The sequence below is a fragment of the Orbicella franksi genome, chromosome 3, assembly GCF_964199315.1.
Source record: "Orbicella franksi chromosome 3, jaOrbFran1.1, whole genome shotgun sequence".
Classification (NCBI taxonomy): domain Eukaryota; kingdom Metazoa; phylum Cnidaria; class Anthozoa; order Scleractinia; family Merulinidae; genus Orbicella; species Orbicella franksi.
Window position 1 is genome coordinate 6,874,978 of NC_138147.1, and position 27,885 is coordinate 6,902,862.

Here is a 27,885-nt window from a genome sequence, read left to right on the forward strand (position 1 = left end):
CTATACGAGCACAGGTACACAGGTAGACCATTCTACTCTCGCGTGTGACAGGTAGATCAAGTTGGATCTCCGTTGGAAAAACTTCACCGTTATTTTTCCCATCCACATGATATGCAACCCATGGAGGGAGGATGATGCTATGATTCTCCAAAACAGAAGAACGAAAATACCGAAAAAGTAGAGGAGCCCCAGTAAAACGGAGCCAGAGCAGGTAGTGTATATAGTGACCAGCGTCACCACGTTGTTAGGCCACTGACGTAGTACAAAAAAAGGAAAACATAAAAAATAAAAAATAAAAACAGAAAAAAGTACAAGAAATCTCTTTGTTTTTTAACAGACTGATTTTTCTTACATGCATGGTCAAACTCTCCCCGCCCCACCCTCCCTAAGTTTGTCAAGGCCTCATACCAAAATATGAGTTTCTAGCCTACAAATATATACGGTCGTAGTGCCTCTTCTCTTATTGTATATTGTTTTATTTTTCAATACAGGGGCATGGAGAAAATTATTCGCCTTACATTCGCATCACCGGTTGTCGAAAGAAACATTTCCCCTCTAGGGTAGCCTGAGGAGCACAACTTTCCTTGACAACTCCAGGACGCCACCAACTTGAAAACGTGCGCGCTTTTGTAAACACTTTTGAAAACTGTTCAGCCTTTTGTCTCATCCCTAAAACTTGACTGTATCGAGCCAACAGCCAGCGATGTCGGTGGGAACACCGCGAAATGGACGGCCAACCTCGGGAAATATCAAGAAAACGAGAAAAACAGAGGCCTTCGCAACGGAGAACGAAATAGTCGGCGCTCGTGGTAATACAAAACCACGAATTTCGCCCTCCGTAATAGAGCATGGATTTCATACCGATAAATACAAAACTCATTACAGTGCTTGGACACCAGTAGTAAACAGTGCTTCAAACAGTAGGGTAAGAGAGCCTTGCGAGACTTGTCTTGCGAGACTTCAATTGTAATTGAAATTTTACGGTTGTCCAGCTGATAGAGTGTTTAAACAATCAATTTGAGCTTTTGTGTTATGCCAATTTCACAGCCTGAATTTTTGAAAGCACTTGTAGCTACTTGTAGCTACCTGTGCTAATTTCAAGTTTGTATTGTACTTTGTTTCTTTCAGATCTTCGTGGAACGCTTAGATCTGATCGGACACTGGGTAAGGCAGATACAAAATATAAGGTTACAGAAGCATTAGATAAATTTGTAAACCAAATTTGCAGAGTCTAAACTTTAGATTATTCACTGGGAGTCGTGAACTAATTGTCTAATTGAAGATAATTAAAGTTTACTTATAAGCTTAAAACTCAAACTGCGGCTCGTTTTGATCTGTCGGTATTTATCAAACTCTAGTCAACGCGAAATGATGGTTGAATCAACTGCAAAATTAGAAGGTTTAATCGTCCACACGTTTTACTACTTTTGAAGTGAGGTTTTTTTGCGGGTGAAGGGAGGGGTGTTCTGGCAGAAACCCGAATTCAGGGAGTGGGGGGGGGGGGGGGGGAAAGGAAAAGGCAGTTGTAACCAGCATATAGCAAAGATATCAGTGACGTCACCAATTGTTATTAATATGCCAACCAGAGAACTATTGGCTGGTGAAACAAAAATTTTCTTTTGTTTAACGCTTTGAACATTTAAATAACAAAAACAATGTTTGTAAACAAATATCATCCCTATTGTTTATTTAAGAAGTTGTGTGAAGGTTTTAGACTCAAGTGATCAGTGTCTGATTTCTATTTAATTTGGTGAGGAGAATAGAGATTCTCATCGCCTAGGACAAATTCAGTTCACTCCAACCTCACTTAGGCCTCTTTCGCTCAACATGCATCTGAGTGAGTAAACTTCAGGAACTCGTACTATCGTACTATCCAAAAAGGATCAAAATTTGCACAGACAGAAACCTTTGCAGCTAGTGGTTTTATTGGAAGTTTCGTATTGAATAGTAATTAAATACTGGCAAGGCGGCCAGCATTTAAGCTCCTCTGATCCCTACAATAATCAGACAAGATTTGTCTATAACCATGAGGCAATTAAAAAATAATTGTTTTTAATTTCATTTGCAGTTCTCTCTGTGGACAGATGCCCAACGAAAGAAATTCCTCACCTTCATCCTAAAGAAATGCACGAAATCACAATTAAGATTTGTAAATGAAGGCTGGTTCAAAAAGCAACTTCCAATTCACCACTTAGATTATACAACTGTTTTGCCTCGATTTATATCCACTTACATCTTTTCTTTCCTGGATCCAAGAAGCCTTTGTCGTGCTGCGCAAGTGTCTTGGCAATGGAAGTTTATAAGTGAGCAAGATGTGATCTGGATGCCGAAATGTTTACAATTTGGTTGGTATTTGCCATACACACCAAGTAGCAGAGAATATGGATGTTGGAAACATCACTACATCATGTGTGCTGGTTCACTTGATATGGAAGCTCCATCCAGAATGGTTGGTGGTTTTTCTTGTTCAATAAATGCATACATTTCTGTAATATAAAAACTTAAATCATATGCCAGAATCATTAAAAAGATGGCTTAGCTCAATCAGTGTAATTGTGTTTACTAATAACAATAATATGTATTTACTTTTAATTGTCAATAATCATATCTATGTACTTTGCTGAGACAGGTCAAGAGTTATTAAGGTTAATTAAATTTTCCCAAACCTTAGTAATTCTCAGGTGTTACACATGTAGCAGAGCTTTAAGAACATGGGAGGGGGTTGGGACTTCCTACTTTTCCAAAGAATTAAGGGATCGACATCCAGATCAGCACTCGATCGACACTCTGTCGACACCTCAATTGACACTCAGTCAACACTCCCTCGACATCTCGGTTGACATTCGATTAATTTTCTATTGATGCATAAGAGTCAGTTGACACTTGGCCAACTATGGACCGACTGTTGATCAAGTGTCAATTGAGTGTCGACTGAATATTGGTCGGGATGTCAATCGAGTATTGATCGAGATATTGATCAAGGGTATCGATTGAGGGTATCGATCAATGCTTGACTGTGGATGCCTTTTAAATAGTTACACATGATGTGAATTAGGAGCTATTATCAAACATTTTATGTGCTAAAAAACTAACTACTTACTGAGAGTGAGGTCTTTACAGGAAAATCTCAAACCAAGACCTTGCTGTATTGTAGGCTATTAATGAATCCTTTATTGCATTCTAATTACCTGTCAACTAATAACAAATTTTGTGAATTTTATTTCTAAAGGCAGAGAAGTATGGTCAGTTTGCTGACAGCACTGCAAGAGTGTCCACGCAAAAAAGAGAGAAACAAAAAGGTGTTGAAAAGAGACAGATTAGAGAGACTAAATACTACAGACAAGGTATGGCAATTACTAATCATCTTGCAGCTACTGATCAATGGCCTCAGTTTAGGCCAAACCAAAAGGACGAATGTGTAGTGGACTCCAGATTGAGAGGTGCCAATTTGAGTGCTCTGACGACTAATGATCCAAACATCAGCTTCACTGACTCATTACAGCACTAAAATGTACCTTTTTTCCTCATACTCAGTACTAAGCAAGTGAATGTGGGCATGAATTATTGGTCTTAAGCTTTTCACTGAAAATCCACTGCAGGTGTTCGTAACAGTAATAATTAAATTAATATAATTTTTACAGTAACTGTAATATTATTGGTGATAATAATATTTATCTGTGTTGTATCACCAGATGTCATCCTTTCAGTTCACTTTCATCTCTTTGACTCTTATTCTCATCCTTTGTTTGAACCTTCACAGAAACACGTCGCCCACCTTGGTTGGACACAGATCCTCAGCCCCATGACCTGGAGAATGCCAGGAAGGCTTTATTTTATGAACATAATCCAAACCAGCCTCATTCCCCAGACCAACTGAGAGCTGAGAGACTGGGACTGAGTACCAGACCTCCACACAGAAGATCGCATACTGCTCCTGCACACATGTGTATGGAGAAAGTGGAGAAAGTAATAAGAAGAGATTTTTTTTTCCTAAGTTTTTAGTTGATGCTATTTCTATCATTTGTATTCCTTAGATTACTCACTTTGGAGGAAGTTTGGTTGCATCTTTGATATGCCTCAATGTGACTGCCAAATCATGCAGTTATGAGTTCATATGTGCCAAGTAATTATTTGGCTGTGTGACTACACGATGCGGTTCCATTCAAACATCCACATTTCACCCTTGCTTGCCATAGAGTCTCCAGTAGCTTGGTGGTTAGAGCATCCAGCTACACCATAGAGGGTTTTGGGTTCAAGTCCCATAAGGAACTCAGATTTTTCTGAGTTTTCAGTTGATGCTATCTCTATCATTTATAGCAGAGCTCTGGCAGCCCAAAGGCCTGCCAAGCGGAGCACCATACTCATAAGAAAGAAAGGAAACCCATGAATTGATTTTCTCATGGTTATCATGGCTAGCGGTATTGCTTGTGGGCGTGTACCCGGCCCAAGAACTCAGTTTTTAGGCTTGGCTAAATCTATATTTATTTATTATATATATTATTACTTATGTAATAAGCCTTGCAACAATAAGCCATGCCTCCTTTCTCAAATGTCAGTTAGTAGTAGAACCTTCCAAGATTTTTTTGGTGAGTGTGGCATGAATATGAAAATTTTCCACTCCATCCACCCTTTCTCGGTGGGAGTTTAAGGTCTTGGATTTGAAGGGCTTTGGTCTTATTTTTGGATTTTTACAAATTATCCTATAGGATGGGAAAATTCATGATGTCAATGGGAATGTAATTGAGGAAGGGAAAGAACCTGTACATCCATCAAAGCTGACCCTGACCGAGGCATTAGCTGTTGAATCTGGAGGTATGTTTTCAACGTTGTGCTTATCTTGAGTTGTTTGCCATCATGATTCATGATGTTAGTTTGACGCTAACACAGGAACATTCGATTCAGGTATGGTTACAGTAACTGACGGTGTTTTTTTTATTTGATTTTTACAGGTGATGAATCGGTGGTGGAGCAGTCGTGGGCCACACCTGCCCCAAAATCGCCGGTGCGACGGTAGGTGTATGGTACCCGAGCGCCCCTGGTGAACTGAATCATGCAATGTGATTTGTCGAACGAGAGCTTCAGTCTTTTGATCTAGACCGGTGAAATATTTATCCAGACTAATCGTATGCGATTTAGTTATTTCTTTTTGAGGAAGTGCTTACTACAGTGTTGTGCATGTAACACGTCGTTTTAAAGGAGTTCAGTCTCGTTATTTTGAGTTGTTTTGGCCACGTGCAAAGTTACCTTTAAATTGAAGGAAACCTGAAAATAAAAGTTTACTAAGATAGAAAAACACCAAAGAGATAATAATAAACCATAAAGGAACAAGGATTGTTAAGGATGGAGAAGATTAACACGGATTACAAACGAAAAACTTTTAAAAATTAGGCTAAACTTTTAAAGATGCGCAAACCGTGAAGAAGCTCCTTCAAGTCATTACACGTCCATTTGATTCCAATCGTGAATTCTTGTGACAGAGAAATGTTTAGAATTCACTTCTTGATTTAATTCTTCCAGACAAGATCTAACTTGTGGAATTCATCCCAGTGCGCACGATTCCGTGTTGGAAACAAGAAAAAAGGAGGTAATAAATATTAGTACGTGTTGTGTTTTGCGATCGTCTGTTCTGCTTCTTTTTATTGTAAACAATTATTGTTATTTTAACCCGTGTATAAATCGAGTGAAAAATCTGAATCTGAATTCTCAATCTGACGCTAAATGTAAGGTGTACTTTAGTTTATTATTTCTATTGGAAGAGACAAAGTGACCCAGTCACTTCATTCTACAAGTGAGAACGCAAGCAAGTTCACCTTACGTCCGCTTTCGACTTCATTTTAAGAAGCTCAGTCACGGTATTCAGAGTTAGATTGAAGGAAACCTGAAAAAAAAAAAAAAAGTTTACTAAGATAGAAAAACACTATTTAAAGAGATAATTTTAAACCACAAAGGAACAAGGATGGTCAAGGATTGAGAAGATAAACAACGATTGCAAACGACAAACTGGAACAATTTAAGCTAAACACTTCAAGATGTTCAAACTGTGACGTAGCTCCTTTAACCAGGAATCTATGCCAGTTATCTTGCTGTACAATTGCTGTTTTTCAGTCATGATAAATTTCATTTACTGTTACGTTTTTTAATTGTAGGACCTTCGAAGCCAACCTTGTCCAGCCGTTATATTTATCTCGTCTGAAATCCCTGCGGCTGAGGTGAGTCGGTTGATGTCCCTTGAGGTATTTGGGTTTGAAAATTGTTTTGTACTCCTTCATTAACAATAGTGCGTGTAACATTTTCTATGCCCTCTTGACATGTAATAGCCAAGCTTGTTAAAGTTCACCTATTATAAAATTGTTTTGTGTGTGACTGCCAGGTAATAAGTGATATTTTTACTTCACTACCCGATGACAAGAGAAGACTGATACGTTTCTAAAATTAATACTGTACACTGCTTTCTAAAGACTACACCCGGCCAATTTTAGACCAAATGGAAACAAATTATGAGTCATTTTCGTTGGAAAACTCTTAACTCTTGCTCAAACTCTTAACTTAAATTGAGGTGGCGCATGCCTGTGTAGGCGGGAAACGTATATCTTCGACATGTAAAATGTTTGACTGGTTTTTAACCTCATTATTTTTTTTTCTAATCGTCTGACTTTCTTCGTTTCTGTCAGTTGTTATTAGAAGCTGTGATGTTTGGTGTCATTGCAATCCCTTACGAATATGAAGGCACAACACTGGACGCCCTGATGGAAAAACTTAGACTTGCTCTGCAGGGAAGACAAGCTAGGTAAGAACGGTCGGTCGATCTTCTGACTATAAACTGACGAGAGAAATCTGAAATAATCGCGCGTGCACTTGAGTTTCTTTTTTTCTTCAGACGAATTCAGACATTCAAGCGGCAAAATTCCTTACTGATGACGTAACTCTACGGAGATACCAATTATGTCTGACTCTGATTGGTCGTAACTTGCGCGCGAAAATTCAAACCAATCAGAGCACGACAGAGATCTCCGTAAGGCCATGTCATCAGTGTGGAATTTTTTGTGTAGAACTGGAAAGTAGTTGCACGAGTACTTCTGAAATAGCCCGAAATAGTCTCGCCAGCAATGACGCAACGAGGGTGCATCGTGTTTCATAACAACGTCGAGGACGAAAACCGCGGGCTCTGTCAATCGGTATATCTTCATGAACTGGAATATCATCTCCTCTTACCCCTCTCTCCGCAATTGCTTACAAGATATTAGTTGGGAGAGATTATGGTTAAAACTTCTATCCGCTTTGACTTTTTTTTTCTGCATTTAATTCTCACAGGAGCATTGGTGTGTTTGCTTGGGGAGATTCTGGTACTCTACGCCTTGTAAAAGGTCAGTAACCAAGATTTTCATGTAGCTGAATCAATGACGCCCACATTCCTTTCCTCGTGGCAGACAGCTCGCCATTGCGGACACCAAGCGGCTATGCTGTTTTCACCCTGGGTCAAAACGATGCCTCCCGTAAAACCTCTGAAACTGTCAAAGCTACATGAAGGAGTATATTTGGAATGTTCGGGTTCAATCAGAATTGGCACAAATTAATGATTAATTGCAAGGCACAAGAGTATCTGAACGGTTCCTGTCGGCGCGAAGCGACGAAGGTTGAACATGTGCTTTCAGTAAGATCGTCGACAGAACTTCCACGGAAGAAAAATGCCGAAATTGTTTAAAACAGTTTTAAAGTTATACGTAATCTGATTCTACCCCTTGAGTCGCGTCGAATTTTGTTTCCGACCACTAGAATGTCCCAGTTGAATCCGTATCACGAGAATGCCTTCTGTTTACAGGTCAGACTCTGTCATTAGAGACCGTTAACGAGCCTTCTATGCGACACTTCTGGGAAACTCTAACGATAAGTGTGACAGGGCGAGAATCAGGAGGTCACGTGGACATCTTTGTTCCTTTGGTAGAAACAGGTGAGGAGTGTAACAAGTTAAGGGCAGGGAAAGAAGGTCCCACAATTATCTGCGTGCTAAGCTCTGGCCAAACATGCTCGCAAGTAGCCTCAATTTGAAAATTGGGTAGTAAAAACTTGCGTTGGGTAGCCAAACGGACTGGCAAGTTTCCTCACAAGAACACGAAAGTCATGAAAAATTTTCCTTCTACCCAGTTTAAGCGGTGTAAGTGTTATTAGTGTATTTAACGACTTTTTCCTCGCCTTTCTTCAGAACAAGGCATGGATCTTTTGGTACAGCTGGGTCTCTTGACAGACATGCAGTTTTCTTGTCCAACAGGAATGACGGGATCATTTGCTAGAGGTAAAACTTTCGATATCATGTCCGAATATACTTAGCTTACCTTCCATATAACATTGACTCTTTAGGATTATGTAACGACACACAGTCGGAATTGTTTTTGCATTTTTTGTTAAGAGAGATTTTAAATGCAAAATTAAGAGGCCCTGCGCCTAAGAAACGACCGATGATTTCCGGCTAAAAAATAAAATCGGCCGATTTTTATCTCCCAAGTAGAGGTTACCGAATACTATTTTAAAATGAATTTCTTTTGTTTCAGTTTCGCTTTAAACCAAAAATATCGAGCCGCAAACTTTTTCCGTCTGATAGCAGTAAAATCCGGCCGAAAATAAGCCCCCGCAAAAAACTGTTCAGAAATTACTCTCGCAACGCAAAATAATGAGAAAACTACACAGTGTTGAAGAAAAAGGCCTTTTAATGCAATATCATTCGATAAACATCAAAAAACTGTCGAAGCGATTAAAAAATAAAGTTTCAAATATTGCATACTAAATTAGATGGAGCGTTGGAGCTGATTTTAAAATAATTATTTCTCAAAAGTTCAACGCTTTCAAATGCAATCACAGTGATGAATCAGACATTGGAGGGATATACATCACGTTTCTGGAAAAACGTTTTTTGGCCAAAATATATTGACCTTGTACAAAGCGTTCAAAGTTACCGTGTTTACCGTTATCCTGTTACTTCGGCGAAACACTTCTCTTTTGCCAATACGGCCGTGGATAGCGTGGTAAATGCCACTTTAAACCTTGCTAGGCATTCAAAGACCATCCTAAGTAGAAGGACGTAGAATTAAAAGAGAAAGGAAGATGAAAAATACCCAGAAAAAGAAAATAACTCGAAATTACCATCTGCTAACGAAAGTTGAATCTGGAAAATGTCGTCGCGTGACAGCGGCCATTGACGTCATTTGTCTAAACAGCGGCGGAATCCAAACGAATGCACAAATAGGAAAACAATTTTTCCCAGCCAGAAAACGTTTAGTGGAACAATGTTATGTTATTTTTCACAAATGATGGTCACTCAAAAAGAAAAACTTCCCCAACCGCCACACCGTTTTGGCCACAGCGTAGTCTGAGTTATGGGGTCACGATCGGTCACGACTGGGTCCCTAGCCGCTGACCGCCCGAAGGACATTGCAGACTCGTTTTCCCACGCTCTTGCGACTTGACGTGACAAATGACGTCAAGGGCCGCTGTCACACGACGACATTTTCCAGATTCAACTTTCGTTAGCAGATGGTAATTTCGAGTTATTTTCTTTTTCTGCGTATTTTTCATCTTCCTTTCTCTTTATCTCTCTTTTTTTATTTCTCTACATCCTTCTACTCAGGATGGTCTTTGAATGCCTAGCAAGGTTTAAAGTGGCGTTTACCACGCTATCCAGAAGTGTAAGAGAAGAGAAGAGAAGTGTTTCGCCGAAGTAGCAGGATAACGGTAAACACGGTAACTTTAAACACTTTGTACAAGGCCAATATACTTTGGCCGAAAAATGTTTTTCCAGAAACGTGATTTGTATCCCTCCAATGTTTGATTCATCACTGTGATTGCTTTCAAAAGCGTTGAACTTTTGAGAAATAATTATTTTAAAATCAGCTCCAACGCTCCATCTAATTTAGTATGCAATATTTGAAACTTTATTTGTTAATCGCTTCGGCAGTTTTTTGATGTTTATCGAATGATATTGCATTAAAAGGCCTTTTTCTTCAACACTGTGTAGTTTTCTCATTATTTTGCGTTGCGAGAGTAATTTCTGAACAGTTTTTTGCGGGGGCTTACTTTCAGCCTGATTTTGCTACTATCAGACGGAAAAAGTTTGCGGCTCGATATTTTTGGTTTAAAGCGAAACTGAAACAGAAGAAATTCATTTTTAAATAGTATTCGGTAACCTCTACTTGGGAGATAAAAATCGGCCGATTTTATTTTTTAGCCGGAAATCATCGGTCGTTTCTTAGGCGCAGGGCCTCTTAAACCTTGAAAATCTTGCAATCGTGTATTGTAAAGAAATAATGATAGCTGAACGCGCAAATACAGGGAAATTCTTCTTCTCATTTTTCGCATTTGCTGAGCTCATAGAACATGCTCTGACCAATCAGAACAAAGATACTGTTAAATCGAACCAATCAGGAGCAGAAACATGGGTTGGTTTTGGCGCGTTTTCCCGCGCAATTCGCCTGTTTCCTGTTGTTTGCTTCCATCTTTCGACTGCTTCGTTGCCTCTCAGTTTGCACTGATATATTTCGGTTGGCATAATCATTATAACTACCAATTTATTTTAATTAGATTGTTAGCTGTTCTCATACTTATTATTTTCAATTTCCATAGTGGAAAGTGATTGGTTGTTTGTACCTAACAGTGGTTCACCGCCGTCTCTGTATTTCAATGCCACAAAACTTGGAGCTTGGTCGAGTACCGTGGATTACATTGAGGTCTGTCAACACTGTGTAGTTTGACTGTATAAAACAAGTAATGTTCATGGCCTTTTTTTCATTAAAAGTCTACTACATGTATAGAAAAGCAAATGCTGCGTTTATAACCATTAGACGGTGCGCAGTTCCTAGGAAGATTCAGAAATACTACTGGACAATTTTTAATTTGCCAGAGGATTAAAAGAAAGACATTCACCGCAATGCGATTATAAAACTTCAAACCTGTTGAGTGAATTGATGAGTGCGCGTCCCCGGCTGCAAGTTTCAAATGAAAATTCAGTCAGCGCCCGTCCGCGCACGATTTCGCTGAAACTTGAACTTAAGTGCTAGTTTTAAAAAAATGTAGAGAAATAATTGGAAATAATAATTTGAAGAAAAGAATTTCCAAGGGCAACTATCAGCCCATTGGCCCTCAACAGAAACACTCTACTGTTAAGATAGAAATCTCGAGATCATAGTGTAACTTTTAATAGTTGTTGGCGCTATTTTAAGAATGCTTTTCTGTTTGTAGGAATGCGTTGATGTTGTAAAAAAGAATCTCAACTGTTTCTTCTGTGAAGAGCAAAGGAATCTAGCTAAGCGTCTTGTTGGTAAGTTGCAGCAGGAGTGCTTTTGAATATTAGTACTTCATGAATGCATTCCAATAACTTCTCAGTTCAAATGGCTCATTAAATGAACTACAAATGATGTAAAGCAGCGTAATACACAATTACTCGTGACGGAATTTATCGAGAATAGGAGTCCAGTCGAAGGCCCAGTCCACACTACGGCGGAGAAATTTGAACTGAAAAGTAGCTTTATTTCCACAGTTAGGCCTACCGTCCAGACTAATCCGTCGCGAAAACGGAGCTTTTCGAAAACGCTTCCCAAACCGGAGGAATTTGAAAACACCGGCTTTGCGTTTTAGTGTGAACGCAAAACATTTTGAAAACGGAGCTTTCCGAAAACGATGACACCACGATAACCGGGGGAACTTTCTGTCCGAGTTTTCCTCAAACACAATTCCAAAATGATCAGTGATTGTTGCGTTTTCAAATTTCTCCGGCGAAATGTGGACGGAAAACATTCGATGCATCTTTAGTGTGAAAACTCCGCTTTTAAATTTCTCCGGCGTCGGGGGCTGAAGCTTGTCTTTTGTCGGGGGCTGAAGCTTGTCTTTTACGTCACCAAATCAGTGAAACGTCCGTTGCCATACAAGCCAATCATGTAAAGGGCTATAGTCCATAAGCGCCGATCCACAGATGCCATAGAAAAAGACAGCTCATTCTAGTTGCTGAGTGTCCAATCTGGGTTTAATCTGCAGCCTTAATGCATTTTTTGACGTCGTTTTTATTTAGGACAAATCACGTTTGAAGCTTTAGGGATGTGTGAGGTGCACCGAGTGTCGGAAATTGCCTCTGTGCTTGTTGATGCCGTCATCTCTCTTGGAAAGGACAACGCATCCAGGAATTGGGTAAAGAAAGTACCTAGTGTCAATTCTCTGATACCACTCATTTTCTTCTTTATTTAACGTGTTGTCTACATTGGAAGTCAGATTACAAACTACTGAGAGTAAATGCGTTTATCGTCTTGTTCTCCTTACTCCAGAGCGATCCGGTTCAAGGTCTTATTCATTATCTACAGAACTATGGACACAAAGATAGAAAATTGAAGAAAGTTCAGAAAACAATGGTAAGACCAATGATTTCTGTTGTACTGACCGGAGTGCTGCATGAAAGATGTGTTGCATGTCATATTTGCTTATTATACATATTTTGAACGATAAAAAAATTCTAGGTCATGTGTTAAAGACCAAAGATACACGAGTGAACAAGATTAAGCTGGCTTTATCAATTAAACAGCTCTACTCTTCTAAATAGTGCAGAAATATATGTTCTATTTACTGACTGCATACATTTCTATATGCGATTATTCTAATTTAACAACCTGCACTAAACCTGAAAAGCTGGAGAAGCCAGCAAAAAATACCTGGAGATTTAGTCACATTGCAGTTGACCTGGATTTGATAAGTAACATTTCCACGCCCAGTGACTATCCAAAATCATTTAGTTTTCTTCATGAAAATGTCCCGCAGTTTTCCTCGTTAAATTTTCACGCACTTATCCAAATTTAGATGTCACGCAATTGTCTTGATTGAAAATATTGTATTACGTAGTTTTTTCCACATTAAATCCAAATTTAAGACTCACGGAGGTATGGAAATTTAAAGTCACGTATTTATCCTCATAAACGTTCACGAAGTTATTTACGCCGATACATTCATTCCAGTGTCACGTATGAAATGTCACGCCTCAACAACTGAGTTGTTGAAGTAATCGCGTCACGCAACACTTGTGCAAACACTATCTACAACATTGGCAATATAATATAGTCAACAAAATCATTTTAAATTCCCTTCTGAAAGACCTGTTCATGCTTGCATACACCACAGGGTTTGTTAAACTGCTAATATTGTATGCGAAAGACACCAGCATCGAGACATCCCGAGGGATTTTACCGAGTGTGACGCGGGTCACAATGATAATCATTGCTGTGGGAATCCAGAGGATTCCGAAGACCAGCACGATAGCGTACATCATCTTTGTAATCCTCACTTCTCTCGTTCTCACCGTCTCAACGTCACCATTTTCCAAGGTTTCCCCGCCTTGGTTTTCATCTTCATTCTGCGCGTCCCGCGGTAGAATTTGTCTTATAGCGCGAGAAACTTTGATGTAGCATACAGCTACAATTAGCAGAGAAACAACCCCGAAGGACCCATGGATAGCCATAGCGTAAAATGTAACCTTTTGCCTAAAAGAGGGAACACATACCGCATAGCTGGCCATAAAAGCGAACTCTGAATCTCCAATGACGAACGGAAGCAGCGTCGTCAAGGCGACGAGGAACCACAGGCAGACCACAATCACGATGGACTTTTTTGGCGCGAAGATTTTTTTGAACAGCTCAGGCTTGGTAACCCGGATGTATCTGTTAATGGCCGTGAGTGACATGGTGCTAGTGGTGAGTTGCATGAGAAAAAGCGTGGAAAATCCGCCAACAAAACAGCCAGAGGACCCAAATTGCCAACTTCCGGCGTAAAGGGTTACTGCTACAAACGTGCCATTGGTGACAAAGTTGAGGATGTCACTGATCGCAAGGGCAATGATGTACACCGGTGTAAACTTTCGTAAGAATTGATTTCGTACAAAGGCAGCGATCACTGCGATGTTCCCTAGGAAACCGGCCAAGGCCAAAACTGTCCATGAAAAAAATTCCAAACTGACTCGTGTAATGCTGCGAGGAGGAAGTTCCAGTGATGACATTGTTTTTCCTTTCAGTCTTTTTCTCGAAATCTGCAAAATGAAGTAAAGTACGTGTTTTAAAGACACGAATAATCATCGCGGTTTATTATGTACACAACTTACGCACTTGTAAAATTAAAGTCTGAAAAAAAAATTCAGGCTTGAACGGGATTCGAACCCATGACTTCTGCGATACCTGTGCGGTATGTTTTGTTGACACGTCACCTAACAGGTTATTTTGAGATTTTTTCTGTTTTATGAATAGGGAGCTCTTTGAAACTTTCAACCGTTACTTGCTTTTTTTTTTTTATCTCAGCCGGTTCCGCTTCTGTGATCGCGAGACCCATCTATATAAAAGTGTTTGGTACTTTGGGGTATATATCACTGTATTTAATACTTTATGGCGCAGTTCTAGGTTACTTTTGTTAAAATTAATTTAACTCGGAATGATTTGTCCCGAATGTTTTTCCAATCAAGGTTTAGTGTACCGCGGCCCTTTTTTTAGTAAGCATTACCTAGCTTAGGCTTTTATTCAAAACATGGATTTTATAGTTTCAAAAGAAAGGCCAATTGATTTTAGATTAAAAGGGCGGAAAAGCGTTTTTTCCCGAAATTCTGCTCAGACTTGTTCATATTTGGTTGAATCGAACTTCAAAAACATCCAATGTTCCTCTGAAAAATGCGTGAAAGTAGGAAAGAAATCGTTTTACCCATTGCTTTTACATTTGTAGCACGGAAGCAAGATAGGAAGGGTGACTTTGAATCAAAACTCATTTAGACTGAATATAATTTTAAAATGAGTTATAACTAATGCTCTTCTAAGAGCGGTTTTCATTGAGTGTCGAAAGAAATCAGACAATTACTTTGGTTTTGGTTTTACTACGGTTTGAGATTGGCTGAGTAATCATTAAGTAATTGATTTGGTTTTGGTTTTACGACACTCAATCGAAAGCCGCTCTATCAAAGAAAATCACCCATTGATGACAACCCATTTACGTACACTCACAAAGACCACGAAGAACGTTTACCTTCAAGCCGAAACAAAGCTATAGAAAGCGGTCGACAAATCAATTTTCTAAAACTGTGTACAAAATTAATGTTTTTCACAAGCTTCGATCACCTAGTTTCAATGAAATGATGCAGGCTGATGCGTTTTACACGGAGCAGACCTCTATACCTGTTCATGATATTTAAAATCTTAAGGAAATACAGTAGTTCATTTCCCGCATTTGGGTTTTCGTAAAGAGTGACGTTTCTAGGATTAGTCATTTGCGTGGCGATTGGATTAACCTAACCCTACTCCTTATGCATATATCCAATCTATACTGATCAAATTCTTGCTATCTTAAGTTACAATATTTAGAGGGGAAGCCACGTCAGCGGCTTAACTGGTTTTCATGCAGGTCCTCTAGATCCTGATCGAATTGGAATTTGGAAATGTTGCTTTCTGTGGAGGGAGGAAAACCGGAAAACCCAGGGAAAAACCCTCGGAGCAAGGCGAGAACCAACAGCAAACTCGACTCACATATGGTACCGGGCCGGAATCGAACCCGAGCGAGCGCTCTTACCACTGCGCCATCCCTGTTCCCCAGGCAGAGATTCAAACGGAATAGTCTGTTTAAACTAGCCATTTCTCATAGCAATTTTCTCAGTGTACAACAGGCTCGGCTGATAAAAGTTCACCAGTTATGAAAAATCGTCTCAAGACCCTCCTACCTAATACTCACTACACCTGTATGACCTGTGGCTATAAACAAACTGTAGCTCGCTTGGTTGTGACTCCAAAGACAAAATTCGACGCATGCATTTGGTTTTTCCTTTTGGAGATCAGCAAAGTTATGATTTCGTCATTGAGTTTGCGTGCCTCAGGATATGCTTGTTAAAACATTTCGTTTGATCCATTGTTGCTGATAGAAGAACATCGCTTCCTGTACGTGCGGTGCGTTCGCACTAGTTCCCAATACATTACGCTCTCCGGTTACATTTACCTGACAAATTTAGTTGAACCAAATTAAGAAAAAAAAAAAAACAAATAAATTTAAAACTAGCTAAAAAATTGGAAATGTGCAAGCATTAATTTTAAACAGGTTGAGCATAATCTGCAGCTTCGTATCTGTAGTGACCGGAAACTTTCATGTCCAAGAACAGATTCTACAAACAGAAAAAAATATCTTAAGGAAAGAACTGCCTTGTCTTCGTATGGCAACTTGAACAGCATACGGCACAAAACTGAAAAAATTACTTCCGTGTTGCAAAATCTCGTTTTAGTAAATGTAAGAGATGAGTTTTTATCCAAAAAGAAAGGTTTTTTGTTTCTAAAATTATGATGACTGTTGGAAATAATAACAGGATGTCACTTTCTCCCAAAACGAGCCGAGTTGTGATTTATCTCTTTTTGTTATGACCAGGCACATGTCTGTAACTCTCATAAAGGTCACGGTTAATGAGCGGCATGTAGATGGGTAATGAGAAACTAATTCACTGGAACATTTAAAGATTAATTATAATAAATAAATTACGTTTCTGTGGAGGCTTCTCTGATATTGTTCATTTAAATGAGTTTTAGGAGCACCTGTACATAAAATCGTGTTGTTTATGTTCACAACTTTCGGGAAACTGACTATGCTGAAAGTAATCAGTAAAGGCTAGTAATTATTGATAATTCGCAATTGTTGTCAACGGGCGGTCATAGATCTTTTTTCCTCATCCTGAGCCAAACTGTAGGGTATAGCACGCTATTTTGTGTCCAACTGTTCTATAGAGCACCTAAATATGACTTCAATCCGTAAATTAAATTTCAGTTCTCTACCTCGCGTAGAAGTAATTAAACATTTAATTTAAAGTAGTACAATAATAGAGCTCCTAATTGCAAAATTTACATGACCGATTTGCACTCTTCAAAATAAAGTTTAGCATCAAACAAAAAGGAAAACATCACCGCTGATTCAGTTGTATTGGCACAAATATCGAAAACGAAAACTTAGTCACAAAAACAATAGCAAAATAATTCTTGGCAGCCAAGGTCTTACATAGGTCTGGTACGAAGTCTCAAATGAAGTTAGGCCCTTTCCACACTACGCCGGAGAAATTTGAAAACGCAACAATCATCGGTCATTTTGGATTTGTGTTTGAGGAAAACTCAGACAGAAAAATTTCATGATAAGCGTAGCGTCGTCGTTTTCGAAAAGCTCCATTTTCAAAATGCTTTCCGTCCACACTAAAACACAAGGCCGGCGTTTTCAAATTCCTCCGTTTTGAAGAGCGTTTTCGAAAAGCTCCGTTTTCGTGACGGATTAGTGTGGACGGTTGGCCTAACCGTAGAAATAAAGCTGCGTTTTCAAATTTCTCTGGCGTGGTGTGGACGAGGTATTAGTTGTGAGGTCTGACTTGAATCTCCTTTCTTTAGACAAAGCAAGAGGAAGCTTTGTCAGATTTGGAGGTTTCTGATTCCGAGGATGATATTGCAACAAGAGAATTTGAAACTGATGTAAGTATTAAATGTTTTGTCTTGTAACTTCAATAAAACAGCATTACCTTGGAGACCCTTGGCTTATTACAACAAGGTGAAATTAGTTGGAGTTCTCACAAATCGAGTTGTGGACGCTCTGATTTCCACGTTTAAAACTCAAACAATTCATTAACATTTTCCTCAGGCCCAAACCTTATAGCTTCCTTTGTAAACAATGTTTTGTCTTTCCACGGAATCATTTCTTTCCGCGGCCCAGATTACATGACAGGATAGGGGCATAACGTTTATTTATTTTTACTTTATTTTTTGTTTATTGAAATGAAGTATTACCTTTCGAGCTTTGTTCGTATGATATCATTCTGAGTGTCTCGGTGGCAAAACTTTCTAATCTACGCTTTAGATCAAATAAGCAAATGTATGCGAGAAGCCTGGTCGTGAATGCTCCATTGGGGAGTGGTCAATTAAGATAGTCAAATTCTCGCTTGCTGGTGAAAAGAGAGCCATTGTTTGAATTCGCGCCCCACTCGTCGACTCATTTCCTAACAAATCCGTGAAAGTTAAAGTGAATTTCTCGAAGTCTAATAGACCACGAGTAGTCCCTCTTTCGCTTAGTCCGTCGTGCGTGACGCGAAAGAAAACCGCGAGAAAAAAATGGCCGCGCGAAATCCTGGTCCCCAGGATTTCGCGCGACCATTTTTTTCTCGCGAATTTCTTTCGCGTCACGCACGACGGACTAAGCGAAAGAGGGACTACTCGTAGTCTAGAAGTCTAACTGATAGCAATTTCTTTTCTGCAGAAACTCGCCTCGAAACCTTGTACTGGCGCTACTGCTGGGGAAAAAAGGACGTTAGTAGCTCACGAAATATTATCAACAGAGTTGACCTACATGAACGACTTGTCTATAATTCAAGATGTTTTCAAGAAACCTCTTCAAGCTTCCCTTGCTTCTAACAGGTGCATTACTTTGTTCAATCTTTAGTGAAGTCGTGTTTGAGTGTAGCCCGCATGTAAAGGTGCTGCTCGTCTTTGCTGGCCGCTCGGGGGTTTCTCAAATAAGGGGAAAGGGGGATCTTGCGTTTCATTATTATTTTGGCTGGAGATGAAATCGCACTAGTGTCAGCTGTTTTTCGCGGTGTTCCTTTGTCGAGATCAAAGAAGCATTTGGTAATCTTGGATGCTTACATTTTCCAGTTTCCAGTCTCTCAGCAGCTGAAAACAATAACGAGAAATTGAATTGTAAATGGTAAGCGCCATCTCGTTTGATTGGTTTGCTGATTTTGGAAAACCCTTACCATTATTTAACGGTCGTCCCAACCGGTTTATTCTGACAAATGGTAAGCACCCCTTGGCTTTTGAGAAGCCTTGCGGCGCTTTCCATTCGATGAAAAATCCTGGTCTAAATTTCTGAAAATTTCACGTGAGGAATGGAACAGTATTTTCCGGAATTTTCGGAGAAAGGGACAACCTCGCGAGATGTACGCAAATTTTCGGACGTCATGGGAATTTCCGTTTTATTTTCGGTTGAATGGTTCGCTCCTTGGAAATTCAACAATTTTCATATTTTCTGGAGACTTTCCCGGGGAATTTCCACAATATTTGTCCCCGTTTTGAAATTTTCAGAATTGCATAAATTAAATTTCTCATTCTTTAACTCTCAGCGAAGCCCTCAGCTATTTATTTGTGAAAAAAAATGATCGACTGCAGTTTGATTTCTTATTTCAGGGCCATAATCAGCTCCGCCAACATTCAGAGTTTGTTTGCTGACAGCCAGACGTTACTGGGTCCTAGCAGGTACAACTAGCCAATGGAGCTTACAGTCAAACCAAGTGAAGCGTACCCCTCAAGATGACATTAATTAATTGATTATTTCAATATTGAACCCGCTAGTCATTTGAAGAATGCAATAATAAATTGATTATTGGAAAATTGAACCCACCGTTCCTTCCAAAAATACGGTCAATGGGCTTAATGTTCAAAAAAAAACTTTTTAATATTGATGTCTGAAATGACTAGCTAGTTCAATATTCAATCAATCAATTCATTAATGTAATCTTGAGGGGTACGCTTCACTTGTTTTGAATGAAAAATTTCCTTCAGTGTCCGTGTTATTACAAGTGTCAACGGAACATTTCATGCTTTTATTGAGGTTTTGAACAAAACTGGAAGTACTGTGTGAACTGAAAATTTGTCAGTTTGACAGCGTTTTAGCTGACGTCATACTATGATGTCATCCTATGCCGTCATACTATTGTCCATACATCAAGAGTTTCACCACGTGACGTCATAAGTTTCAAAATGGCGACAAGCGGAAATTAGTCCCGGTGAACACCATTGTAGTTATCTTTTTGGTCTAATAGCGGTTAGCCTTTGTTCTCAATTTTTTCATCAATTTGTCCAAATAGTCAAGGTTCCGATTACCCTGCGAGGCGAGTGTCCTTCAATCTGCTCGCAGGGTAGGTGCCGATATATAGCTGTGTCAATAAAGCATAGGCTTTGTGTCTCAGGTTTACGATTGTATTGTTCGTCTCTGTTTCAGTGTGCTGGTGAACGACCTGTCGAACCGTTTAGATGAATGGAATTCACACCAAGTAAGTCACCAGTATTGGCTTTCCTGCGGCAACATCGCGTGAATTCTCTAAATAATAGACAACCTTGACCGTAGCTACCGTCTCTGTTGGAGTCCTTCTACTCATATCCCGGAAATCAAAATCACAGCGACGGGGTTTTAAACCTCTTTAATTCCCTCCACTGGTAGGACACAATTTCAAGAGTTTGCGGCATAGTCTGCATATAAGCCAAGTGGCCCATCAGGTCGGAGCTTATTCTGGTTTCTGTAGCATCAAGCGATTAGGAGTATTTCTACTCCCCCTCTGGATGGGATGCTAGTCCATTGCAGGGTTACCCCCAGAACTAAATTCGCCGGTACCCATTTATACACCTGGGTGGAGAGAGGCAGTGAGAGTAAAGTATCTTGCCCATGATCGCCACTAAATGGCCCAACTTCAACGAGTCCCTGTTGCTCACTGATCATGGACTTGACAACTGTAAGAAACTGATATTGTGCTCGATACATGATATCCACTTTCAGATGCTGGGAGACATTTTTCTGAGGTTCACAACTCAGCTGCGAGCTTACACTAATTTCCTCAACAACTATCCTGTCACACTGCAAACACTTGAGCGGGTAAGACGATTTATTAAGTAACACTGTTTTATGCGTGTTATTTTCTGAAACCCTTTTAGACCGAGATTGTCAGTTTAAATTTTATTTGTAAATTGAATCTAACGGCTTTCAGTTGCAGTTGAAATAGCCGCTATCTTACAGATAAGTAGTCTTCAGATTAGTCTGAAGTTTGTTCTAAGATTTAACTTCGATATCACGATTTGTTGTACATCGTAAGTTAGTTCCTCGTTTTGTCATGATGTTTTGTCGGTACAGGTATTAAATGTTTTGCTGTATTAGTTCCTACTGTATTTGCGACAAAAGTACCAGCAATCTATGTCTTGCCAGTTGCAGCGCTGTCTTAGTCAGATTTCATTTATCGCTGTAATCTTTGTATGTATGTTCAACAGTGTAAAGAACAGAATCCCCAGTTCCGCTCATTTCTCGGTCGCCAGGAAAGGCAGCCAAGCACAAAAATGATGAGGTAAGTGCGGTATAGAATCGTTTATTTGGAAATTAACGAATAGCATTTGAGTGCTAAAACGATAAAGTTGATCACAGTATTTTTTCTTCTTTAGTGAGTAGCTTCCTTCAATCGATAAATTGTCGCAAATCTATTGTTAACAACCAGATTTCGTTTGTCAGTTTGCCTAAAGGTCGAAATGTAAATTTAACCTTCAATTCCTAGACTCGAAATATCAGTTCTCCTTACTGACTCCCACAATTCTATTTTAATGCTTTTTTTATGAATTTAGTTGTTCGTCGAGAAAATATTGTCGAGTTGATTCAAATGTTGATTCAGAAATTACTTACTGATAACGAATTCTTTGATATCTCTCCTTTTACCCATAGTTTACCTGAATTGTTATTTCTCCCAGGAAGAAGAATTAAAAGGTTAGTGAACATGGCTAATGCTATTCTTTATAAAAAATAACTAAATTGAAGTCCCTGTTATATCAACTGACAAGTGGGAAGAATGCTGGTTGATGGACAGGGGCGCGCAACAGTTTGTCCGAATTCATCAGGGACAATGCATCACGGCCACGAACGTCCCTGACAAGATTTTTCGGTCAGCAGGCATGTAACCCTAACAAAACAGACGACAAAGTTTTTGTGGTATCCTTTCATTTTCCAGTGGAGGCGCGGTGGCCTCTTGCATTGGTTAGTGGGCTTGAATCCTGATCGAGCGGTCCGTGTTCGAGCCCTGGCCGGGGACATTGTGTTGTGTTCTTGGGCAAGACACTTTACTCTCACAGTGCCTCTCTCCACCCAGGTGTACAAATGGTTAACAGCGAAGTTAATGCTGGGGGTAACCCTGCGATGGACTAGCATCCCATCTATGGGGAAGTAGAAATACTCCTAGTCGCTTCATGCTACAGAAACCGGGATAAGCTCCGGCCTGATGGGCCACTTGGCTCGCGTGCAGACTTAACCTTTTTTTCGTTTTCCAAGAAATAACAACCATTTCCGAACATCACTACTTCTTAACAACTAGCTAATTTATCAGGCTTTCCTTTATCGCATTTTGTCTATTAAGTTACGTGGAGCTGCTGGAGTCATTTATGAAGTACACCCCATCAGACCACGTTGATAGAAAAAACTTGGCCCAGGCCATCGCGAAGTTTAAGGACCTCGACAGTTTATTTAGACAGGTAAAAATAAAATTAAACAAACGTATCATATTGGAACATTTTTATCTTCTATCTATTATTCCATCCGCCTCATCGCTGTACTATAGTTAAGCCTCTCCCCTCCACCCTTAGAAAGCTTCTAGCGGTGGGGTTTCGCGACGATACGTTTTTGCCCATAGCATCTGTTGCGTTAATGGGGAACACATAGATAGATCTTGAGGTATCTTGTATGGATGTCGGACCCTATAGGACTTGCCAACGGTATCTCTTAGCTCATAACCAAATATTATTTTACAATGTTTCGCCCTATATGCTTACTGAACATCACAATAACATTAGATATTTAGCAGTTTAATCTAAGAAATCACTCTTTAGAACTCAGTTACGTTAGACTCGAACATATTCTTGTCCGTTTGCAAATCTACGGATTGGTTAGCGTGGAATTTTCCTTTTCGACTTTAAATAGTTCCAAAACAGCACAGTTAGTCATATAAATAACTTCACGAAGGAGTAACGCAGGCTTCATTTACAATTCATCATTGATGGACGGGTGACTAACGCAGGACTAACGTTTAGGTAACATTAAATAAGAGTTTGATACGATAGCTTACTGACCTAGGCCGGGTTGCTCGAAAGCCGGTTAACGCTAACCCAGGATTAAATGTTAACCGGAGCATTAATTTTTACTGCATAAAAATGTTTTCTACTGCTTACGTTTTTTGTAGTTTGAGCTTAGTCAAGTTCAAAACTGAAGCACAAACTGTATAAACAGAAAACCTCACCGAAAATTTTCAAAGCTCAAATCAAAATTCTCGCTAATCCTAAGTTAGCTTAATCAGGCTTTGAACAACCCGGCCCAGGTGACTTGGCGGCTCTATACCAGTTATTACGTTTTTGATACAGTGACTTAACTGGATTTAAAATTTCAAACTACTCTATTGGCTCAAGTTATTTTCTCAGCGGATAGCCAAACACCAAAGTCAGTTACATGTATTAAGAAAGCGATGTCTATTTTGTTAACTGTTGTTGCCTGGTTTTTTATGTTCTGCAGTACAAAGAACGCCTGGAAAGAGAGAGGTTTCTTCAAGATTTGCAGAAAAGAATAATCAATTGCCCGGTAAATTCTCATACTTTATTTTTCCATTCATTTGATTGTCTTGAATGACTTTATAGCGTCAAAGTAACAAAGCAATGGCTTCTCTTTGCAGGTACTGGCAGAGAAAAGCCGCCATTTTGTTCGAGAGGAGGATGTCATCCTATTGTCGACCCCAAGCATTGGTAGACAAGTTAAACCAGAATTCAGGTACAGGAGTGACATGTTTATCCCGGGGGACTCCCAATTGAAAAGGTTGGGGATGTTCGTCATCTCGCTTAGGGGTATAACTTAAGGATTCTGGTCTCACTTCGGGTGTTCACGTCGAAAGGCCACTATTTTCAGTCGTTTAAAGTATCTTTTAGGGTGCACTTGAAGAAATAATAACAAAGAAAACGCTCTTATTTCCGTTTTTAGGCTCGATTTCGGCCGGTCTCTCGAATCTAGTCTGCTAGTGCGGGTTCCTGTCCTGAACTGCGGCTGGTAATCGAGCCTATCCCGTTTGAAGTGGTATCTTTCAGGGGGTCAAATAAAGCTCGAGCCACGCCCAGGGTGGTCTCCTTAAGGGTTTTCTGACGAGGTTTCTTCGCGACACGACGCGAAGTCCGGCTGGATTATTCCAAGTATTCTACTCCCTAGAACAGACCGTTGGAATATACTCCGTGTATTCTTAAGTTGGCATAAACACGCAATCGAACAGATACTTAATTCCAAAATTGCTCAATCGTACACATTCTAAGCAGAGGATGGTTTCCACGAGATCATATCGATGACCAGTCAATGGCCTCAATGATTAATCAATGATGCCTGAAACTCTTGGCTCGTGGCCTTTCGATTATTCATGGAATACTCATTGATTGAACATCGGCAATATTCAATGACTTGTCAACTGACCTCCCATCGTTTGCCCATCAATTACTCATTGATTTCATCGATGCCATTGTTGTCATAGATTCGTTTCGTTAATAAAAATCTGCAAACACGTTAAGTTTTCCCTACCTAAATCAGTCATATTCAAAAACGCATTACGAATATAGGTTCCCTTATATCTTTGAGTTTCTCTTTCCAAAGTTGTTTTTTTTGTAGCTTTGCCGGCAGAGATACATTTGGACAACCCGTGGAGCCTGTAACATTGCTTTACTATTTTAAAATTGGTCACTGGATTTTGTTTGCTTGTTTTCACGTCAGAATCTACCAACAAGTTGGTGACCTTGGTTTGTTTCTGTTCAATGATGCACTTGTGGTAACGACACTGACTTTCAAGTTTGTTCCTTTTCAAAGACTTGTTCAACGAAACTATAAGTAAGTATAATTTAGCTAGCATTTGGCTGTGCATGTGCTAAAGCAGACTAAAGGAATAGTTGACCCTGGAGTTACATAAGAAGGCGGAAGAATTCTGAATTTTTTTTCACAACACCTTTCACACATTCAAATCTATCGTTCAAGGTTCCAAGCATGTTTGACGTTAAAGAGGCTGCAAGTGGAGAACCTAGCGGATTCAAAATGTAAGTTACCTAATTACTCACTGTTTCCATCGTATTTTCGTAAGAGTTACTCGAATTCCCTCTCGTATTGACACTACTAAATACGTATTGACACGTTACTCGAGAAAACACTTGTCTAGAACTTTTACCGCAAATTGCCGTAAAACTGACCCGCGTGTGAGAACCTACATTTTCTGAAGTCTGGCAAAACAGGTTTTTGTATTTTGTGGTAGTTATTGGCAATTTAGGCTAAGTGGGTTCTTAATTAGGTTCTTAATTTCAGCATGTTCTACAGAGGTTTGTAGCTAAAAATATCGAAGGTGAGTCAACGGAGGCAAACTATCTTAGTCATATTTTGTAGAAGTGGGTCTGTTGCGTAAATTATTCCAAATTTTACCGACGTTTTCACAAAACTTAACCCTTCAAGAGACACTTGAAACCGTCGCACAGATAAACGAAGTGCTAAAGAGAACGGAATTCGATGGTGCATTCTGCAAAAAATTCAAACTTCTTTTAGACAGATTTTCTTCATTTTTTCGCTAAACGTAGAATATCGGTAGAGAAAATGATTCATCAAAAGAAAAATAGAGGTCACCGAACGTCCAAGATCGTTAAATCCAGGGAAAGCTATACCAGTGACCATCTGCCCTGTCATTGTTCATTTTATTACTTAGCGCGCGCTCTCATGCATGACGTGGCGCGTGAATTTGCGTGCGCAGTAAGGATGCCCAGAAACAATTAGCGCGAACGACCTTAAACCACTAGGTTCTTACATGAGGGTTTTTACTGTACATCACTAACGTCTTTAAATTTCATTCTAGATGTAAAAAATGCGTTTACCATCGTATCGCCGAAGAAACTGTGGTTCTGCCAGGCACACTCTTGGGAACAGAAATTCCAGTGGATTTCAGTGTTAGAAAGTTCAATTAATGCTGCTTTGGAAAAATCTTAGCATCTGCATTCAAAAATATCAATTACGATTGCGACAATTCTGAGACCGCACATTGATTTATATTTGTGTGATCGCTGTAATTATTGCCATAACTTAGCTGTTGACTGTTGATGAACTTCCAATCTGATTGGTACATAATACTATCTATCTAACGCCAGACCGTCGGTCTTGGTGCGCACGCGCTGCTCGGCATTAATGCATAAGAGTATTAGTATCACCCAACTAGTGGACTGATGCAAATCCTGCATTTTAATTGGCTACGCTACTAGAGGGCTGTTAGTAATAGTCCTCGAGTACCGAAATTGGCGCAATCGAGCGTGACGCTTTCTTTCTTTTTATTCCCAAATCAATATTTTTCAACTTGCACTTGCTAACTTTATTATTGCCTTTTCTGTCCGACTAGCTGGGTGATGATAAAACAATTAGACCCTTCGCCCTCAAGGGCCACGGGTCAATAGCTCATTCGGTTTCTCCTCATGGGCTATTGACCCGTAGCCCTTGCGGGCTACGGGTCTAATTGTTAATTAACCAAACCGTCAGCAAGTCAGTTTGATCCATATATGTTAATTAGATGGATATTGAAGGAAGGCTCGGGCCTTGAGCTGAGAAATGTTTATCTGAACCTTGGACTAATTCTTAAAATCTGCGAAAAACATTAAATTAACTGTAAGTGTTTTTCCCTTGTCTGTTGCTCGAAATCAAATTTAAGTAATTTTATTATCTGGGATATAAATTTGAACTATTTCAATACATTTTCATACAAATAGCTTAATATATTTCTATTTTTTTTTTTTTTAAATTGAGAGTGGAGTTTATATAATTATACAGAGAATTACATCTTCTACAATTTGCCGTAAGATATAGAATAGAGTCATTTGTGCCTTTTAGATGTTTAAATTAAAAAGAGAGTGAAGTATTAGGTGAGTGCTGTTGTATTTTGTTTTCTCTTCTGTAGAAAAAATAAATACCCTTTGTGTTTCTAATACCGCACGCGCAATAGCCGGTGGATATTCCTGCGTAGGCCCCAGTCCTTCGTGGCCATCTTTACCGGGACATAATTTCGTGCCCGCGAAACAAAGGGCCTCATTCGAGCGGGTATATAACAAAAGTCAAAGAACGCCGACACTGGGTTTATTCACGGAAGATGGTAGAATCGGATCAGTGTGCAATGTGAGGATGCAACAACGACCAGCGCTTTCAGTCCTTTCTTCTCATTTTCTGTACACGATCCAGTGACCAGAATATTGAAAGGTGAAAATTGCCGGGAATGGTGCAACGCAAGGAACTGTGATCTACTTGGTAAAACCCACCAGCCGTGTATTGGCAAAAGGGCGTAGTCCCGTTACAATAGGAGCTAATGGGACCGAAAATGTCTGCACTCAAGAGGCAACTTACCATAACAGAGACATTTTCCTGTGTCCCACAGATCACAGTGACAACAGGCTATCAATTAAATGCTGGGACCTTTGACAGGCCCGGCTGGTGGTTTTCTAAAGAGTGAATAATTTGCTTTTCGTGTACTCAAGACGAGTTGAAATGTAAACGCGGTGTTGTTAAGAAGAGAAATTTTAATCAACGATCTTTTTCCGTTAAAATCGCTTTCCAGTGGCCCATAAATTCGATTGCTAGCGCATATCGTTTGAAATAAGAAATAAACTAAATCCCACCAGTCGTCGTCTTATGATGAAAAAGAAAAAAACAAGTACGAAGGTACGGTATTTTGATTTTTAACGAAGGTCAAAGAAATTAAAGCGGTAGTTGTTTTGATCTATAAATAAATTTTTGGGCTCCGGAACCTCCCAAAAAAAAAAGTTTTCCAGCTGTTAACTACGCTCCGATAACTCTCATTTCAATGTCCGCACGTTGTATGTGGGCTGTAGTTAATCCGAAACCGTAGTCAAAACATTTTCAGGTGCTTTTACAATCAGTGAATAACTTCGTTTTCCAGGCGATTTACTGCACAGAGTTCGCAGATGCTGCGTTTTAGGAAAACAATTTGTTTTCATTTTTACTGCGGTAGATTAGAAATTAAAACGCCACATTGGTGAAAGACTGCGTCAAATTTACTTCAATTTTAAACCTTTTTTTTTATTAGTT

The 27,885-nt window shown here is 39.6% G+C and overlaps 2 protein-coding genes across 2 annotated transcripts in view; one reads left to right on the forward strand and one right to left on the reverse strand.

Moving 5' to 3' along the window:
* The window catches only part of LOC145480994 (uncharacterized), a 249,618-nt gene that overhangs the window by 38,714 nt on the left and 183,019 nt on the right, over positions 1-27,885 (reverse strand). The window lies entirely within an intron of this gene.
* LOC145480979 (epithelial cell-transforming sequence 2 oncogene-like) lies at positions 8-27,678 on the forward strand. The gene is made up of 31 exons (XM_081459330.1): positions 8-211; positions 492-925; positions 1,129-1,164; positions 2,069-2,449; positions 3,230-3,344; positions 3,761-3,966; positions 4,707-4,812; positions 4,950-5,010; positions 5,518-5,584; positions 6,147-6,209; positions 6,672-6,787; positions 7,312-7,364; positions 7,820-7,948; positions 8,201-8,290; positions 10,612-10,715; positions 11,227-11,305; positions 12,053-12,168; positions 12,303-12,386; positions 17,403-17,483; positions 18,262-18,419; positions 19,188-19,256; positions 20,002-20,053; positions 20,554-20,649; positions 21,039-21,112; positions 21,481-21,522; positions 22,166-22,280; positions 23,311-23,376; positions 23,468-23,562; positions 24,541-24,654; positions 24,799-24,857; positions 25,658-27,678. Exons 2-31 carry the CDS (start codon positions 704-706, stop codon positions 25,786-25,788), a joined length of 3,180 nt encoding a protein of 1,059 aa, XP_081315456.1. The 5' UTR covers positions 8-211; positions 492-703; the 3' UTR covers positions 25,789-27,678.

What these genes read in the sequence shown, in the direction of transcription:
- LOC145480979 (XM_081459330.1), top strand. Translation starts at nt 704, where the DNA reads ATGTCGGTGGGAACACCGCGAAATGGACGGCCAACCTCGGGAAATATC. An exon ending in CTGAAATCCCTGCGGCTGAG is followed by an intron (nt 6,210 to 6,671) that starts GTGAGTCGGTTG and finishes CGTTTCTGTCAG; the next exon opens with TTGTTATTAGAAGCTGTGAT. An exon ending in CCAGGAAGAAGAATTAAAAG is followed by an intron (nt 21,523 to 22,165) that starts GTTAGTGAACAT and finishes TTGTCTATTAAG; the next exon opens with TTACGTGGAGCTGCTGGAGT.